We start from the raw sequence: 18477 nt of genomic DNA on the forward strand, positions 1-18477 counted from the left end.
GAGCGTGATAAGTTGTTAGTGAACTGGAGGAGCCTCTTATGTATGGCTCTCCTTACACACTATTCCCTTTCAAATCTTTTCCTGAGATTGAAAAGCACCAGTAAGTAAGGAGAGCAATGTAAATGAGGCTTCACTGCTCCTCCTGAACAGTTGATTAGTGTGCTCCTTGTCTCAGTGGAACCTTGATTATCCGTCCGTTTCTATTACCTGCCTGAGGGTGGGGGCGAATGTTCCCTCCACTATGACAGGTAATCGAGATTCCACTGAACAGGGGAAATAGGCCGTAATACACGTCAGGACATTTTGTTGCAGGAAAATCAAATTAATTAACTATGGAGAAAAGGGACATGAAACCAACCCGCTGAATTGACCATCTCCGTCACTAATGGTGCATACTGTAAGGAGGTAAGGGGAGGGCAGAAAGTACCTTAGAAAAGAATGGGGGTGAGATTCATTTACACCAGTAGCGTGAAACAGCAGCAGTTTTACACCACGCCCGATTCTCACTTCAGTGGTGTAGAACGGGCTGCTGTTCGCCATGAATCCGTTTCAGGTTACTGCCGAAGACAAAACTCCCCCCATTGGAATCGCTAACAAAAAAACTATTTGTGCAACAAAGACATGAGAATAACCACACAAGCCAAGAGTTTCCGCCTTGGGTGTACTCGGTGATCTGGGCGCAAATTGTGCTCGTTTTGAAGTTTTTTTTCCTCAGGTTTCTGCTCTAAACTCATTTGCAAAATCACTGAATGTAAAATCTGCCGTGAACCAGTGCAATCGCGCAGCGTTTGAGAACGTAATTAAAAAAAACAAATTTTTGCATTGAAAAATATTCTTGATATATTTTAAGAGTGGTAACCTGGTGCAGCTTTATTAATAGGGCTGAAAATGGGTTTATTTTCAGAGTGTCTAGGCCACCACCTGTTTGTAACCCAATTTTAAATAAACAGAACCATTTGCTAGTTATATGGATGTACAGTAGTCAGTTTCTTAGTAAATTAAAAAAACATTAAAAGCTTTTAAAATGTATCTATTAGTGTCCTTGCGCCTAAAGTAAAGTATAATTTTAAGAGCCTCCTCGAAGGCCCGCAAATGGGCGCAATTAGCGGAAACTCGCATTGGTGGTTAATTTGATCTGGGGGCGGGGCCGGCGTCCAGCACTGTTTTATAAACTAGCACAAAGGATCACAGAAACTTGATTTCCACTGAACTTAAAATTGTAGCTACAGTATATTATAGAGATTACAGTCACTTATTCAGTGATTAGACACTGTATGCTATGCAGTCATTGCAATCATTATATATTATAAAGAGATTACAGTCAACACATGTTATATAGAGAACATAACAACAACAACTTGTTTATATTTATATAGCGCCTTTAACTTAGTAAAACATCCCAAGGTGCTTCACAGGAGTATTATCAAATAGAATTTGACACTGAGCCACATAAGGAGATATTAGGACCGGTGAAGGTTTTAAGGAGCGTCTTAAAAGAGGAGAGCGAGGCATGGAGGTTTAGGGAGGGAATTCCAGAGCTTAGGGCCCAGGCAGCTGAAGGCACGGCCGCCAATGGTGGAGCGATTAAAATTGGGGATGCGCAAGATGCCAGAATTGCAGGAGCGCAGAGATCTCAGAGGGTTGTTGGGTTGAAGGAAGTTACAGAGAAAGGGAGTGGTGAGGCCATGGAGGCAATTTGAAGACAAGGATGAGAATTTAAAAAAATCGATTCTTTGCCGGACCAACAGCCAATGTCGGTCATGATGGGTGAGCGGGACTTGGCGCGAGTTAGGTTATGGACAGCAGAGTTTTGAATGAGCTCAAATTTATGAAGGGTGCAAGGCAGGAGAGCATTGGAAGAGTAGAATCCAGAGATAATAAAGGCCTGATTCGGGTTTCAGCAGCAGATGAGCTAAGGCAGGGGCGGAGATGGGCGATGTTACGGAGATGGAAGTAGGTGGTCTTGGAGGATATGGGGTCGGAAGCTCAGCTCCGAGTCAAATATACTCACTATTATATTGAGATTCCAGTCACTTTTACATAGTGATCACAGTTATGGTGCATTATATACAGATTACAGTCACCATGCTTTTATAGAGATTATTACAGTCACAGTATTAATACAAGGATTACAAACACTTTTATACGGTGATTACAGTTGATATATAGTCACTGTTTAACAGAAATTACAGTCACGGTTTATTATAGCGATTACAGGTCACCATTATATAGGGGTTACAGTTACTATACATTATTCAGGGTTTCAGTCACTATGCATTATGCATGGTTTACGGAACTGCTTTGTATGATGCAATCACTGTATACACTGATATTTTCTATTTATTTTGATTACAATTTGGTTACAAATGTCAGTTCATATTTACTGAAAGCTTTGAGCATTGATAGTTATTTAATCATTCTGTTGTGTAAAAGCTGTTGTTCTTTTGCAGGATTTACACTGATTGGAAATGATGTTAAATTGAACAGCCCCTCTTCTCTTATTGGCCAAGCTCTGTCTGAAATTCTCCAGCACCCTGATCGTGCCCGAGATGCTCTGCGTGTTCTGCTGCACTTGGTATGTGAAATACTCCGTAAATCTCTACACATGACGGGGGGGGGGGCGGCGGGATGGGGCAGGAAGGAGGAGGAGGGGCATCGTTCTCTGTGAAATCTGGTACCAATATTTCAACCTCAGTAAGAGTAATACGGAAGTGAAAATATTGACAATGTTTGGAAGTCACAAAACATGTTCAAACAAAAAAGGTAAAAGAAAATGGTGTTTATAAACTTAAATCCCACAGGCAACTAGAAAATAGCAACAGATCTTGGCCAAATCACGCTGCTTCTTCCAGCTAGTGAAGTGTTAACCGAGTGTGACCAGCAAGGGGTGCGCATGAGAATGACATTTTCTGATATCATTGTGACAGTTTTAAGAAAAACATAAAGACCTGTATTTCCTCGATCACATTTACTCCGGTTTCTAGGCCTATATTGCCAACAGGAACTTAGGCCCAAATTTCCTACAAAGCTCATTTGCCTACAGCGGAACATAAAAACTGGCATAAAAAAAGCCCAAATGCAGGGCCACCAATAGAGGTAGTAGTTTGAGTATAAAAAGATGTATGCTGCCCTCTGCCATGGCGCCTCACTCAAGGGTTCCCAACCCTCCCGCTTTGGGCGAGAGTCTACCGGAATGGGCGATTGGCCTCCTGAGAGCTGCTGCTGGCGACTCGGGAGAAATGGTTCTTGTATTGTGCAGTCCGCGCTTGCGCAATACCATGGCTGTAATGGCTTTCAACCAAACCGCGCTGTCTGAGCTCGGCTGGTCTTCTTTCGGAATGCACAGCTTCATTGCTGGTTGTGAGAATGATGGCATTGGAGCCAAAGAAAATTACCTGGAGACTCCATGAGACCGAGAGAGCAACTGGGGGAGGGATAGAGAGAGAACAATACAAACTGGGAGAGAGAGAGAGAGAACAATACAAACTGGGAGAGGGAGAGAGAGAACAATACAAACTGGGACAGGGAGAGAGAGAACAATACAAACTGGGAGAGGAGAGAGAGAGAACAATACAAACAGGGAGAGAGAGAGAACAATACAAACTGGGAGAGAGAGAACAATACAAACTGGGAGAGGGAGAGAGAGAACAATACAAACTGGGAGAGAGAGAACAATACAAACTGGGAGAGGGAGAGAGAACAATACAAACTGGGAGAGGAGAGAGAGAGAACAATCCAAACTGGGAGAGAGAGAGAACAATACAAACTGGGAGAGGGCGAGAGAGAGAGAACAATCCAAACTGGGAGAGAGAGAGAACAATACAAACTGGGAGAGGGCGAGAGAGAGAACAATACAAACTGGGAGAGAGAGAGAGAGAACAGTACAAACTGGGAGAGAGAGAGAGAACAATACAAACTGGGAGGGAGAGAGAGAACAATACAAACTGGGAGAGAGAGAGAGAGAACAATACAAACTGGGAGAACATAGAACCCTGTTCTATGTGGACGACCTGGTTCTGCTGTCTCCCACAGAACAGGGATTACAGCAACATTTAGACCTACTCGACAAATACTGCCAAAATTGGGCCCTGACAGTAAATCTAAAGAAAACCAACATCATGATTTTTCAAAAAAGGCCCAGATGTCAGGAAAACAAATACCAGTTTACTCTCAGTGATACCATCATAGGACACACTATGAGCTACACTTACCTTGGTCTAACCATTACAGCATCAGGGAGCTTCAACATAGCAGTGAATGCACTAAAAGAAAAAGCCCGAAGAGCCCTATATGCAATAAAAAGAAAATTCTACAACATCCAAATTCCAATCAAAATCTGGCTCAAAATATTTGATAGTATAATCCTGCCCATTGCGCTGTATGGTAGTGAAGTATGGGGCCCACTCAATCACCATAGCTACACTAAATGGGAAAAACACACAATAGAAGCGCTACATGCAGAATTTTGCCGAAGCATTCTTCGCACCCAAAGGAAAACACCAACAAATGCATGTAGAGCCGAACTAGGCAGATACCCACTGATAATAAACACCCAAAAACGAGCACTAAACTTTCTAAATCACCTCAAATTTAGTTCCCCAGACACCCTTCATTTTAAAGCCCTCCAGACCCAAGAGCTGAACCCAGAAACGAGTCCCCTGAGTCAGTTGTTACTGAAACTAAGTTCTCCTACCCAGCCGGACCCTGACCAGTCCCAGACCAACACTGCTCCCCAAACACCAATCCGAGTGAACCAAATCATTAAACAATGCAAAGAAACCTACCTGGAACATTGGAACACAATAACCAAAAGCCAAAGCAGATTAGAATGCTACCGGGCCCTAAAAAGAGAATATAAACTGGCAGACTATCTCTCGACCATCAGAGACACAAAACAGAGACAGACCCTCACCAGATACAGACTAAGCGACCACCAACTGGCAATTGAAAAAGGAAGATGCAAGAAATCCTAGCAACCTAAAGAAAATAGATTATGTGATCACTGTCTGGCCGGCGAGGTTGAGACAGAGGTGCACTTCCTCCTAAAATGCGAAAAATTCAACGAGACAAGAAACATATATTTTGACAAGCTCAGCCTTACAACCCCAGATTTCAAAGAATTGGATGACCTGTCAAAATTAAGAATAGTCCTGGGGGAGGGAGACAGACCATATCTTGGTGCCAAATATGTAACAACATGTCACAACCTGAGGAACATTGAGTGACTAACGAGCACACCCATAGCATATATACGCTAAAAATGTTTAAATCAATACCGAATGTACCCAACGACTGTTTTAAATTAATACTGTCTGTACCCAACGAGGGTCAAAAACGTTTGACACCTACAGAATGTTGGAAACCTGTACTTTTTGTTATGTAAGCTTTGGCAACATGGTTCCCTGTAAACTTTCATGCCAATAAAGCATTTGAATTGAATTGAAATTGAGAACAATACAAACTGGGAGAGGGAGAGAGAGAACAATACAAACTGGGAGGGAGAGAGAGAACAATACAAACAGGGAGAGAGAGAACAATACAAACTGGGAGAGGAGAGAGAGAGAGAGAACAATACAAACTGGGAGAGGGAGAGAGAGAACAATACAAACTGGGAGAGGGAGAGAGAACAATACAAACTGGGAGAGGGAGAGAGAACAATACAAACTGGGAGAGGAGAGAGAGAGAACAATACAAACTGGGAGAGAGAGAACAATACAAACTGGGGGAGAGAGAGAGAGAGAACAATACAAACTGGGAGAGGGAGAGACAGAACAATACAAACTGGGAGAGGGAGAGAGAGAACAATACAAACTGTGAGAGGGAGAGAGAGAACAATACAAACTGGGAGAGGGAGAGAGAGAGCAATACAAACTGGGAGAGGGAGAGAGAGAACAATACAAACTGGGAGAGAGAGAGAGAGAACAATACAAACTGGGAGAGGGAGAGAGAGAACAATACAAACTGGGAGAGGGAGAGAGAGAGCAATACAAACTGGGAGAGGGAGAGAGAACAATACAAACTGGGAGAGAGAGAGAGAGAACAATACAAACTGGGAGAGGGAGAGAGAACAATACAAACTGGGAGAGGGAGAGAGAGAACAATACAAACGGAGAGGGAGAGAGAGAGAACAATACAAACTGGGAGAGAGAGAGAGAACAATACAAACTGGGAGAGGAGAGAGAGAACAATACAAACTGGGAGAGGAGAGAGAGAACAATACAAACTGGGAGAGAGAGAACAATACAAACTGGGAGAGGGAGAGAGAGAACAATACAAACTGGGAGAGGGAGAGAGAGAACAATACAAACTGGGAGAGGGTGAGAGAGAACAATACAAACTGGGAGAGGGAGAGAGAGAACAATACAAACTGGGAGAGGGAGAGAGAGAACAATACAAACTGGGAGAGGGAGAGAGAGAACAATACAAACTGGGAGGGGGAGAGAGAGAACAATACAAACTGGGAGAGGGAGAACAATACAAACTGGGAGAGGAGAGAGAGAGAACAAAAGAAACTGGGAGAGGGAGAGAGAGAACAATCCAAACTGGGAGAGAGAGAGAGTACAATACAAACTGGGAGAGGGAAAGAGAGAGAGAACAATACAAACTGGGAGAGAAAGAGAGAGAGAACAATACAAACTGGGAGAGAGAGAGAGAACAATACAAATTGGGAGAGGGGAGAGAGAGAACAATACAAACTGGGAGAGAAAGAGAGAGAGAACAATACAAACTGGGAGAGGGAAAGAGAGAGAGAACAATACAAACTGGGAGAGAAAGAGAGAGAGAACAATACAAACTGGGAGAGAGAGAGAGAACAATACAAACTGGGAGAGAGAGAGAACAATACAAACTGGGAGAGAGAGAGAACAATACAAACTGGGAGAGGGGAGGGAGAGAACAATACAAACTGGGAGAGAGAGAGAGAGAACAATACAAACTGGGAGAGGGAGAGAGAGAACAATACAAACTGGGAGAGGGAGAGAGAGAACAACACAAACTGGGAGAGAGAGAGAGAGAACAATACAAACGGAGAGGGAGAGAGAACAATACAAACTGGGAGAGAGAGAGAACAATACAAACTGGGAGAGGAGAGAGAGAACAATACAAACTGGGAGAGGGAGAGAGAGAACAATACAAACTGGGAGAGGGAGAGAGAGAACAATACAAACTGGGAGAGGGAGAGAGAGAACAACACAAACTGGGAGAGAGAGAGAGAGAGAACAATACAAACGGAGAGGGAGAGAGAGAACAATACAAACTGGGAGAGAGAGAGAACAATACAAACTGGGAGAGGAGAGAGAGAACAATACAAACTGGGAGAGGGAGAGAGAGAACAATACAAACTGGGAGAGGGAGAGAGAGAACAATACAAACTGGGAGAGGGAGAGAACAATACAAACTGGGAGAGGGAGAGAGAACAATACAAACTGGGAGAGGGAGAGAGAGAACAATACAAACTGGGAGAGGGAGAGAGAACACAAACTGGGAGAGGGACAAAAACACACTCAGAACCAAAAAAGAGCAGTATATTAAGAATACACTCAGCTCCATTGAGGAATCCATTGATTCCAATTGTTTCTGGGACAACTGGAATACATTACACAAAAAACAAAATGACGAATTGGCCAATCAAAACGGAGACACATGGGAAAACCATTTTGAAAAATTATACCAGAAAAACACACTACGCCCAGAGCAATACCAAATATGCAAAAAACTGGAAAAGCTCGAATTGGTCATATCAGATAACCAAAACCCGCTAGACCCCATAATAACTGAAAAAGAGCTATTTGAAAAACTCAAGGACCTGCGACCAGGTAAAGCTTGCGGTGCAGATGGCATCGTAAGCGAGATGATTAAACACAAGGACGATAAAATGAAATTGGCTATCCTAAAACTCTTCAACTTGGTTCTGAGTGTCGGTCACTTCCTTGATATCTGGAACAAAGGACTCATAATGCCCATATACAAAAGTGGAGACAAAGTTGACCCAAATAACTATCGAGGCATCTGTGTAAACAGTAACCTGGGGAAGGTATTCTGTAATATCATAAACAAAAGACTTATAAACTTCCTTGAGGAGCACAATGTCTTGAGTAAAAGCCAAATTGGATTCCTACCAAACTATAGAACATCAGGTCATATCTTCACCCTACAGACCCTAATTGACAAACATGTTCATCAAAACAAAAGCAAAATTTTTGTCTGCTTTATAGATTTCCAGAAGGCTTTCGATTCCATCTGGCACGATGGTCTATTCTTGAAACTTATTGAAAGTGGTGTAGGGGGAAAAACATATGATGTAATTAAATCAATGTACACAAACAATAAATGTGCAGTTAAAATTGGAGACAAACAAGCAAAATACTTCCCACAGGGGTGTGGTGTGACGCAGGGCTCGCCCATCTCACAGACACTTCAATATTTACATAAATGAATTGGCAAAACTACTTGAACAATCTACAGCACCCGGCCTCACCCTATATGAATCCAAGGTTAAATTCCTCCTCTATGCAGATGACCTGGTTCTGCTGTCACCAACTAAGGAGGGTCCACAGCAGAACCTGGATCTGCTAGAGTCGTACTGTCAGACCTGGGCCCTGACAATCAACCCCCAAAAAACCAAAGTCCTTGTGTTCCAGCAAAGATCCAGACATCAGGGACCCAGAAAAAATTTCACACTAGGAACAACTAAAATTGAACAAACCACTAACTACACATACTTGGGCTTAAAAATCAGTTCTACGGGAAATTTTCATCTGGCTGTGAATGAACTGAAAGAGAAAGCAAGAAGGGCTTTCTATACCATTAAAAAATCAATCCAAATAGAAATCCCAATTAGCATTTGGCTCAAAATGTTCAAATCAGTAATTGAACCAATTGCACTCTATGGCAGTGAGGTGTGGAGACCACTAACACAACAAGAATTTGCAAAATGGGACAAACACCCGATTGAGAATCCTACATGCAGAATTCTGTAAAAGTATCCTCCGGACTCAAAGGAAAACCGTAAACAATGCATGCAGGGCAGAACTAGGCCAATATCCATTAATAATTACTATCCAAAAAAGAGCCACCAAATTTTGAAAACACCTAAAAATGAGCAACCCCCACTGCTATCATTACGAAGCCCTGAAATGCCAAGAGAGGATCATAAAGAAGAATACCCTCAGTCAACTAGTCCTGGGACTCAGTGAAGTAACTACTAACACTACTAACAATAACCAGCCCCAGGACAGTGACATCGTAGCACAGAGAATGACCCAACACAATTGTCACTAAGCAAAAGGAAAAATATCTGTCATATTGGGCAGAAACAACAAAAACCCAAAACAAACTCAATTGCTACTTGGCCCTAAACAGACAATACAACACGGCTGAATACCTGACCACGGTAAAAGATAGCAAATTGAGAAAAACCTTGACTATGTACAGACTTAGTGAGCATAGCCTGGCTATCGAAAAAGGCAGACACAGACAGACCTGGCTGACAGAGAACAGGATATGCTCTCGCTGCAGTCAGGGAGTGGTGGAGACAGAGATGCACTTCCTCACAGCTTGTGGAAAATATCAGGGCATAAGGGAGAATTTCTACCCAAAATTCACAAAAATATGCCCTGAATTCAGAAATTTGAATGACGACCAAAAACTCCCATACCTACTAGGGGAACAGAGAAATTGTGTAACCTTAGCGGCACACTATGTTACAGCTTGCCATAACAGAGGGACAACCATTAACTCTAAGAAAAGAGTATATACAAATTATATGAATGTATATTTATACACTCAGGGACATATCTGTTTATACACTGTATGGATAGATCTGCGTTTGTGTTCAACCATAAATGTTTTTCGATGCTTTGGCAACATAAGATGTACCTTGTCATGCCAATAAAGCGACTTGAATTGAATTGGATTGAGAGGGAGAGAGAGAGAACAATACAAACTGGGAGAGAGAGAACAATACAAACTGGGAGAGGGAGAGAGAACAATACAAACTGGGAGAGGGAGAGAGAGAGAACAATACAAACTGGGAGAGGGAGAGAGAGAGAACAGTACAAACTGGGAGAGGGTGGGAGAGAGAACAATACAAACTGGGAGAGGGAGAGAGAGAACAATACAAACTGGGAGGGGGAGAGAGAGAACAATACAAACTGGGAGAGGGAGAGGGAGAACAATACAAACTGGGAGAGGAGAGAGAGAGAACAAAAGAAACTGGGAGAGGGAGAGAGAGAACAATCCAAACTGGGAGAGAGAGAGAGAACAATACAAACTGGGAGAGGGAAAGAGAGAGAGAACAATACAAACTGGGAGAGAAAGAGAGAGAGAACAATACAAACTGGGAGAGAGAGAGAGAACAATACAAATTGGGAGAGGGGAGAGAGAGAACAATACAAACTGGGAGAGAAAGAGAGAGAGAACAATACAAACTGGGAGAGGGAAAGAGAGAGAGAACAATACAAACTGGGAGAGAAAGAGAGAGAGAACAATACAAACTGGGAGGGAGAGAGAGAACAATACAAACTGGGAGAGAGAGAGAGAACAATACAAACTGGGAGAGGGAGAGAGAGAACAATACAAACTGGGAGAGAGAGAGAACAATACAAACTGGGAGAGGGGAGAGAGAGAACAATACAAACTGGGAGAGAGAGAGAGAGAGAACAATACAAACTGGGAGGGAGAGAGAGAGAGAGAACAATACAAACTGGGAGAGGGAGAGAGAGAACAATACAAACTGGGAGAGGGAGAGAGAGAACAACACAAACTGGGAGAGAGAGAGAGAGAACAATACAAACTGGGAGGGAGAGAGAGAACAATACAAACTGGGAGGGAGAGAGAGAGAACAATACAAACAGAGAGAGAGAGAGAACAATACAAACTGGGAGAGAGAGAGAGAGAACAATACAAACTGGGAGAGGAGAGAGAGAACAATACAAACTGGGAGAGAGAGAACAATACAAACTGGGAGAGGGAGAGAGAGAACAATACAAACTGGGAGAGGGAGAGAGAGAGAACAATACAAACTGGGAGAGGGAGAGAGAGAGAACAATACAAACTGGGAGAGGGAGAGAGAACAATACAAACTGGGAGAGGGAGAGAGAGAACAATACAAACTGGGAGAGGGAGAGAGAGAACAATACAAACTGGGAGAGGGAGAGAGAGAACAATACAAACTGGGAGAGGGAGAGAGAGAACAATACAAACTGGGAGAGAGAGAGAGAGAACAATACAAACTGGGAGAGGGAGAGAGAGAACAATACAAACTGGGAGAGGGAGAGAGAGAACAATACAAACTGGGAGAGGGAGAGAGAGAACAATACAAACTGGGAGAGGGAGAGAGAGAACAATACAAACTGGGAGAGGGAGAGAGAGAACAATACAAACTGGGAGAGGGAGAGAGAACAATACAAACTGGGAGAGGGAGAGAGAGAACAATACACACGGAGAGGGAGAGAGAGAACAATACAAACTGGGAGGGAGAGAGATAACAATACAAACTGGGAAAGAGAGAGAGAGAACAATACAAACTGGGAGGGAGAGAGAGAGAACAATACAAACTGGGAGGGAGAGAGAGAACAATACAAACTGGGAGAGGAGAGAGAGAACAATACAAACTGGGAGGGAGAGAGAGAGAACAATACAAACTGGGAGAGGGAGAGAGAGAACAATACAAACTGGGAGAGGGAGAGAGAGAACAACACAAACTGGGAGAGAGAGAGGGAGAGAACAATACAAACTGGGAAAGGAGAGAGAGAACAATCCAAACTGGGAGAGAGAGAGAGAGAACAATCCAAACTGGGAGAGAGAGAGAACAATCCAAACTGGGAGAGGGAGAGAGAACAATCCATACTGGGAGAGAGAGAGAGAGAACAATACAAACTGGGAGACGGAGAGAGAGAACAATACAAACCGGGAGAGGGAGAGAGAGAACAGTACAAACAGAGAGAGAGAGAGAACAATACAAACTGGGAGACGGAGAGAGAGAACATTACAAACTGGGAGAGGGAGAGAGAGAACAATACAAACTGGGAGAGGGTGAGAAAACAATACAAACTGGGAGAGGGAGAGAGAGAACAATACAAACTGGGAGAGGGAGAGAGAGAACAATACAAACTGGGAGAGGGAGAGAGAGAACAATACAAACTGGGAGAGGGAGAGAGAGAACAATACAAACTGGGAGAGGGAGAGAGAACAATACAAACTGGGAGAGGGAGAGAGAGAACAATACAAACTGGGAGAGGGGAGAGAGAGAACAATACAAACTGGGAGAGGGAGAGAGAGAACAATACAAACTGGGAGAGAGAGAGAGAGAACAATACAAACTGGGATAGGAGAGAGAGAACAATACAAACTGGGAGAGGGAGAGAGAGAGAACAATACAAACTGGGAGAGAAGAGAGAGAACAATACACTCTGGGAGAGAGAGAGAGAGAACAACACAAACTGGGAGAGGGAGAGAGAACAATACAAACTGGGAGAGGGAGAGAGAGAACAATACAAACTGGGAGAGGGAGAGAGAGAACAATACAAACTGGGAGAGGGAGAGAGAACAATACAAACTGGGAGAGGGAGAGAGAGAACAATACAAACTGGGAGAGGGAGAGAGAGAACAATACAAACTGGGAGAGAGAGAGAGAGAACAATACAAACTGGGAGAGAGAGAACAATACAAACTGGGAGAGAGAGAACAATACAAACTGGGAGAGGGGAGAGAGAGAACAATACAAACTGGGAGAGGGAGAGAGAGAACAATACAAACTGGGAGAGGGAGAGAGAGAACAATACAAACTGGGAGAGGGAGAGAGAACAATACAAACTGGGAGAGGGAGAGAGAACAATACAAACTGGGAGAGGAGAGAGAGAACAATACAAACTGGGAGGGAGAGAGAGAACAATACAAACTGGGAGAGGGAGAGAGAGAACAATACAAACTGGGAGAGGGAGAGAGAGAACAATACAAACTGGGAGGGAGAGAGAGAACAATACAAACTGGGAGAGGGAGAGAGAACAATACAAACTGGGAGAGGGGAGAGAGAGAACAATACAAACTGGGAGAGGGGAGAGAGAGAACAATACAAACTGGGAGAGGGAGAGAGAGAACAATACAAACTGGGAGAGGGAGAGAGAACAATACAAACTGGGAGAGGAGAGAGAGAACAATACAAACTGGGAGAGGGAGAGAGAGAGCAATAAAAACTGGGAGAGGGAGATAGAGAACAATACAAACTGGGAGAGGGAGAGAGAGAACAATACAAACTGGGAGAGAGAGAGAACAATACAAACTGGGAGAGGGAGAGAGAGAACAATACAAACTGGGAGAGGGGAGAGAGAGAACAATACAAACTGGGAGAGGGAGAGAGAGAACAACACAAACTGGGAGAGGGAGAGAGAGAACAATACAAACTGGGAGAGGGAGAGAGAGAACAATACAAACTGGGAGAGGAGGGAGAGAACAATACAAACTGGGAGGGAGAGAGAGAGAGAACAATACAAACTGGGAGAGGAGAGAGAGAACAATACAAACTGGGAGGGAGAGAGAGAACAATACAAACTGGGAGAGGGAGAGAGAACAATACAAACTGGGAGAGAGAGAGAGAACAATACAAACTGGGAGAGAGAGAGAACAATACAAACTGGGAGAGGGAGAGAGAACAATACAAACTGGGAGAGGAGGGAGAGAACAATACAAACTGGGAGAGAGAGAGAGAGAACAATACAAACTGGGAGAGGGAGAGAGAGAACAATACAAACTGGGAGAGAGAGAGAACAATACAAACTGGGAGGGAGAGAGAGAACAATACAAACTGGGAGAGAGAGAGAATACAAACTGGGAGAGAGAGAGAACAATACAAACTGGGAGAGGGAGAGAGAACAATACAAACTGGGAGAGGAGGGAGAGAACAATACAAACTGAGAGAGAGAGAACAATACAAACTGGGAGAGAGAGAGAGAACAATACAAACTGGGAGAGAGAGAGAGAACAATACAAACTGGGAGAGAGAGAGAGAACAATACAAACTGGGAGAGGAGAGAGAGAACAATACAAACTGGGAGAGAGAGAGAACAATACAAACTGGGAGAGGGAGAGAGAGAACAATACAAACTGGGAGAGGGAGAGAGAGAACAATACAAACTGGGAGAGGGAGAGAGAGAGAACAATACAAACTGGGAGAGGGAGAGAGAGAACAATACAAACTGGGAGAGGGAGAGAGAGAGAACAATAGAAACTGGGAGAGGGAGAGAGAGAACAATACAAACTGGGAGAGGGAGAGAGAGAACAATACAAACTGGGAGAGGGAGAGAGAGAACAATACAAACTGGGAGAGGGAGAGAGAGAACAATACACACTGGGAGAGGGAGAGAGAGAACAATACAAACTGGGAGAGGGAGAGAGAACAATACAAACTGAGGGAGAGAGAGAGAACAATACAAACTGGGAGAGGGAGAGAGAGAACAATACAAACTGGGAGAGAGAGAGAGAACAATACAAACTGGGAGAGAGAGAGAACAATACAAACTGGGAGAGGGAGAGAGAGAACAATACAAACTGGGAGAGGGAGAGAGAACAATACAAATTGGGAGAGAGAGAGAGAACAATAAAAACTGGGAGGGAGAGAGAGAGAACAATACAAAGTGGGAGAGGGAGAGAGAGAGAGAGAACAATTCACACTGGGAGAGAGAGAGAGAGAACAATACAAAGTGGGAGAGGGAGAGAGAGAGAACAATACAAACTGGGAGAGGGAGAGAGAGCAATACAAACTGGGATGGAGAGGGAGAACAATACAAACTGGGAGAGAGAGAGAGAACAATACAAACTGCGAGAGAGAGAGAGAGAACAATACAAACTGGGAGAGGGAGAGAAAGAACAATACAAATTGGGAGAGAGAGAGAGAGAACAATAAAAACTGGGAGAGGGAGAGAGAGAACAATACAAACTGGGAGAGGGAGAGAGAGAACAATACAAACTGGGAGAGAGAGAGAGAGAGAGAACAATACAAACTGGGAGAGAGAGAGAGAAGGCGACATCTGGAGAACACATTTTGAAAACCTCTACAAAGACATCCCAATAAACAAAACAAACCCAAGTCAACATCAGGTCACAGAAAAACTCCACACATTAGAAGCAACAATTAAAGACAACCAAAACCCTCTAGACTCCCCAATCACATGGAAAGAACTGGCCACAAAAACAAAATCTCTCCACCTAAAGAAAGCCTGTGGCCCAGACAACATCAAAAATGAAATGCTAAAGTTCAGCAATATGGAGATGCAGGGTGCGATACTCAAACTATTCAACATCATATTACGCTCAGGCTGTTTTCCCGATATCTGGTGCCAAGGACTAATCTCCCCCATATATAAAAGTGGAAACAAATCAGACCCAAATAACTACCGCGGCATCTGTGTCAACAGTTGTCTAGGGAAGTTATTCTGCAGTATTCTAAATAGTAGATTACTTGATTTTCTTAACAAACATAATATCCTCAGAAAAAACCAAATAGGCTTTCTTCCAAAACACCGCACCGCCGACCATATCTATACCCTTCACACCCTCATTGAAAAACATAAACACCAAACAAAAAATGGGAAAATATTCGCCTGTTTCATCGACTTCAAGAAAGCCTTTGACTCTATATGGCACGAAGGGCTCTATTATAAACTTCTTCAGTGTGGAATAGGGGGCAAAGTCTATGACCTTATTAAATCAATGTATCTGAAAAACAAATGCGGGGTCAAAATTGGAGACAAACGCACCGATTTCTTCACCCAGAGAAGAGGCATCCGGCAGGGCTGCAATTTGAGCCCGACCCTGTTCAACATATACATAAATGAATTAGCAGACATGCTGGAGCAAAGCGAATCACCAGGTCTCCGTCTCCTGGATGGAGAAGTGAAGTCCCTGTTCTATGCGGACGACCTGGTTCTGCTGTCTCCCACAGAACAGGGATTACAGCAACAACTAGACCTACTCGACAAATACTGCCAAAATTGGGCTCTAACAGTAAATCTAAAGAAAACCAACATCATGATTTTTCAGAAAAGACCCAGATGTCAGGAAAACAAATACCAGTTTACCCTCAGTGATACCACTATAGGACACACTATGAGCTACACCTACCTTGGTCTAACTATTACAGCATCAGGGAGCTTCAGCATAGCAGTGAATGCACTAAAAGAAAAAGCCCGAAGAGCCCTATATGCAATAAAAAGAAAATTCTACAACATCCAAATCCCAATCAAAATCTGGCTCAAAATTTTTGACAGCATAATCCTGCCCATTGCACTGTACGGTAGTGAAGTATGGGGCCCGCTAAATCACCATAGCTACACTAAATGGGAAAAACACACAATAGAAGCCCTACATGCAGAATTCTGCCGAAGCATCCTTCGCACCCAAAGAAAAACGCCAACAAATGCATGCAGAGCCGAACTAGGCAGATACCCACTGATAATAAACATCCAAAAATGAGCACTAAACTTCCTAAATCACCTCAAATCTAGCTCCCCAGACACCCTTCATTTCAAAGCCTTTCAGACCCAAGAGCTAAACCCAGAAAAGAGTCCCCTGAGTCAGCTGCTACTGAAACTAAGTACTCAGCCGGACCCTGACCAGCCCCAGACCAACACAGCCGTCCAAACACCAATCCGAGTGAACCAAATCATTAAAAAATGCAAAGAAACCTACCTGGAACATTGGAACAAAATAACCGAAAGCCAAAGCAGATTAGAATGTTACCGGGCCCTAAAAAGAGAATATAAACTGGCAGACTACCTCACGACCATCAGAGACACAAAACAGAGACAGACCCTCACCAGGTACAGACTAAGCGACCACCAACTGGAAATTGAAAAAGGCAGATACAAGAAATCCTGGCAGCCTAGAGAGAATAGAATATGCGATCAATGTCTGGCTGGCGAGGTTGAAACAGAAATGCATTTCCTCCTAAAATGCGAAAAATTCAACACATCAAGAAACATATTATTCAACAAGCTAAGCCAAACAACCCCAGATTTCAAGGAATTGGATGATCTGTCAAAATTGAGATTAGTCCTAGGAGAAGGAGACAGACCATACCTTGGGGCCAAATATGTAACAACATGTCACAACCTGAGGACTGTTTAAAAGTAAGACTGTTTAAAATTAATATTGAACGTACCAAATGAAGTAGAAAGACTGTTTAAAATTAATATTGTTTAAAAGTAATATTGTATGTACCCAACAAATGTCAAATCGATTGACACCTACAGAATGTTGGAAAACTGTACCTTTTTGATATGTAAGCTTTGGCGATATGGTTCTCTGTAAACTTTCATGCCAATAAAGCATTTGAACTGAAAAACTGAACTGAGAACAATACAAAGTGGGAGAGGGAGAGAGAGAGAGAGAGAGAACAATTCACACTGGGAGAGAGAGAGAGAACAATACAAAGTGGGAGAGGGAGAGAGAGAGAACAATACAAACTGGGAGAGGGAGAGAGAGAGCAATACAAACTGGGAGAGAGAGAGAGAGAACAATACAAACTGGGAGAGAGAGAGAGATCAATACAAACTGGGAGAGGGAGAGAGAGAACAATACAAACTGGGAGAGAGAGAGAACAATACAAACTGGGAGAGAGAGAGAACAATACAAACTGGGAGAGAGAGAGAAAAATACAAACTGGGAGAGAGAGAACAATACAAACTGGGAGAGGGAGAGAGAGAACAATAAAAACTGGGAGAGAGAGAGAGAGAACAATACAAACTGGGAGAGAGAGAGAGAACAATACAAACTGGGAGAGAGAGAGAGAGAACAATACAAACTGGGAGAGAGAGAGAGAGAACAATACAAACTGGGAGAGAGAGAGAGAGAACAATACAAACTGGGAGAGGGAGAGAGAACAATACAAACTGGGAGAGAGAGAGAGAACAATACAAACTGGGAGAGAGAGAGAGAGAACAATACAAACTGGGAGAGAGAGACAGAACAATACAAACTGGGAGAGGAGAGAGAGAGAACAATACAAACTGGGAGAGGAGAGAGAGAGAACAATACAAACTGGGAGGGAGAGACAATACAAACTGGGAGAGGAGAGAGAGAGAACAATACAAACTGGGAGAGAGAGACAGAGAACAATACAAACTGGGAGAGGAGAGAGAGAGAACAATACAAACTGGGAGAGGAGAGAGAGAGAACAATACAAACTGGGAGAGGAGAGAGAGAGAACAATACAAACTGGGAGAGGAGAGAGAGAACAATACAAACTGGGAGAGGAGAGAGAGAGAACAATACAAACTGGGAGAGGAGAGAGTGAGAACAATACAAACTGGGAGAGAGAGAGAACAATACAAACTGGGAGAGAGAGAGAGAACAATACAAACTGGGAGAGGAGAGAGAGAACAATACAAACTGGGAGAGGGAGAGAGAGAACAATACAAACTGGAAGAGGGGAGAGAGAACAATACAAACTGGGAGAGAGAACAATACAAACTGGGAGAGGAG

General features: G+C 43.3%; 1 protein-coding gene across 5 annotated transcripts in view; it reads left to right on the plus strand.

The window, feature by feature from the left end:
* Positions 1-18477, plus strand: part of ttc28 (tetratricopeptide repeat domain 28) — an 859201-nt gene that overhangs the window by 779164 nt on the left and 61560 nt on the right. For all 5 annotated transcript variants that reach the window (XM_085961472.1, XM_085961475.1, XM_085961474.1 and 2 more), the window contains one exon: positions 2451-2575. In XM_085961472.1, the coding sequence (XP_085817598.1) occupies positions 2451-2575 (125 nt within the window). The remainder of the gene's footprint in view (positions 1-2450; positions 2576-18477) is intronic.

This window comes from Somniosus microcephalus, chromosome 19, assembly GCF_052327205.1.
Source record: "Somniosus microcephalus isolate GS21.2 chromosome 19, FLI_Smic_1.0, whole genome shotgun sequence".
Lineage (NCBI taxonomy): Eukaryota > Metazoa > Chordata > Chondrichthyes > Squaliformes > Somniosidae > Somniosus > Somniosus microcephalus.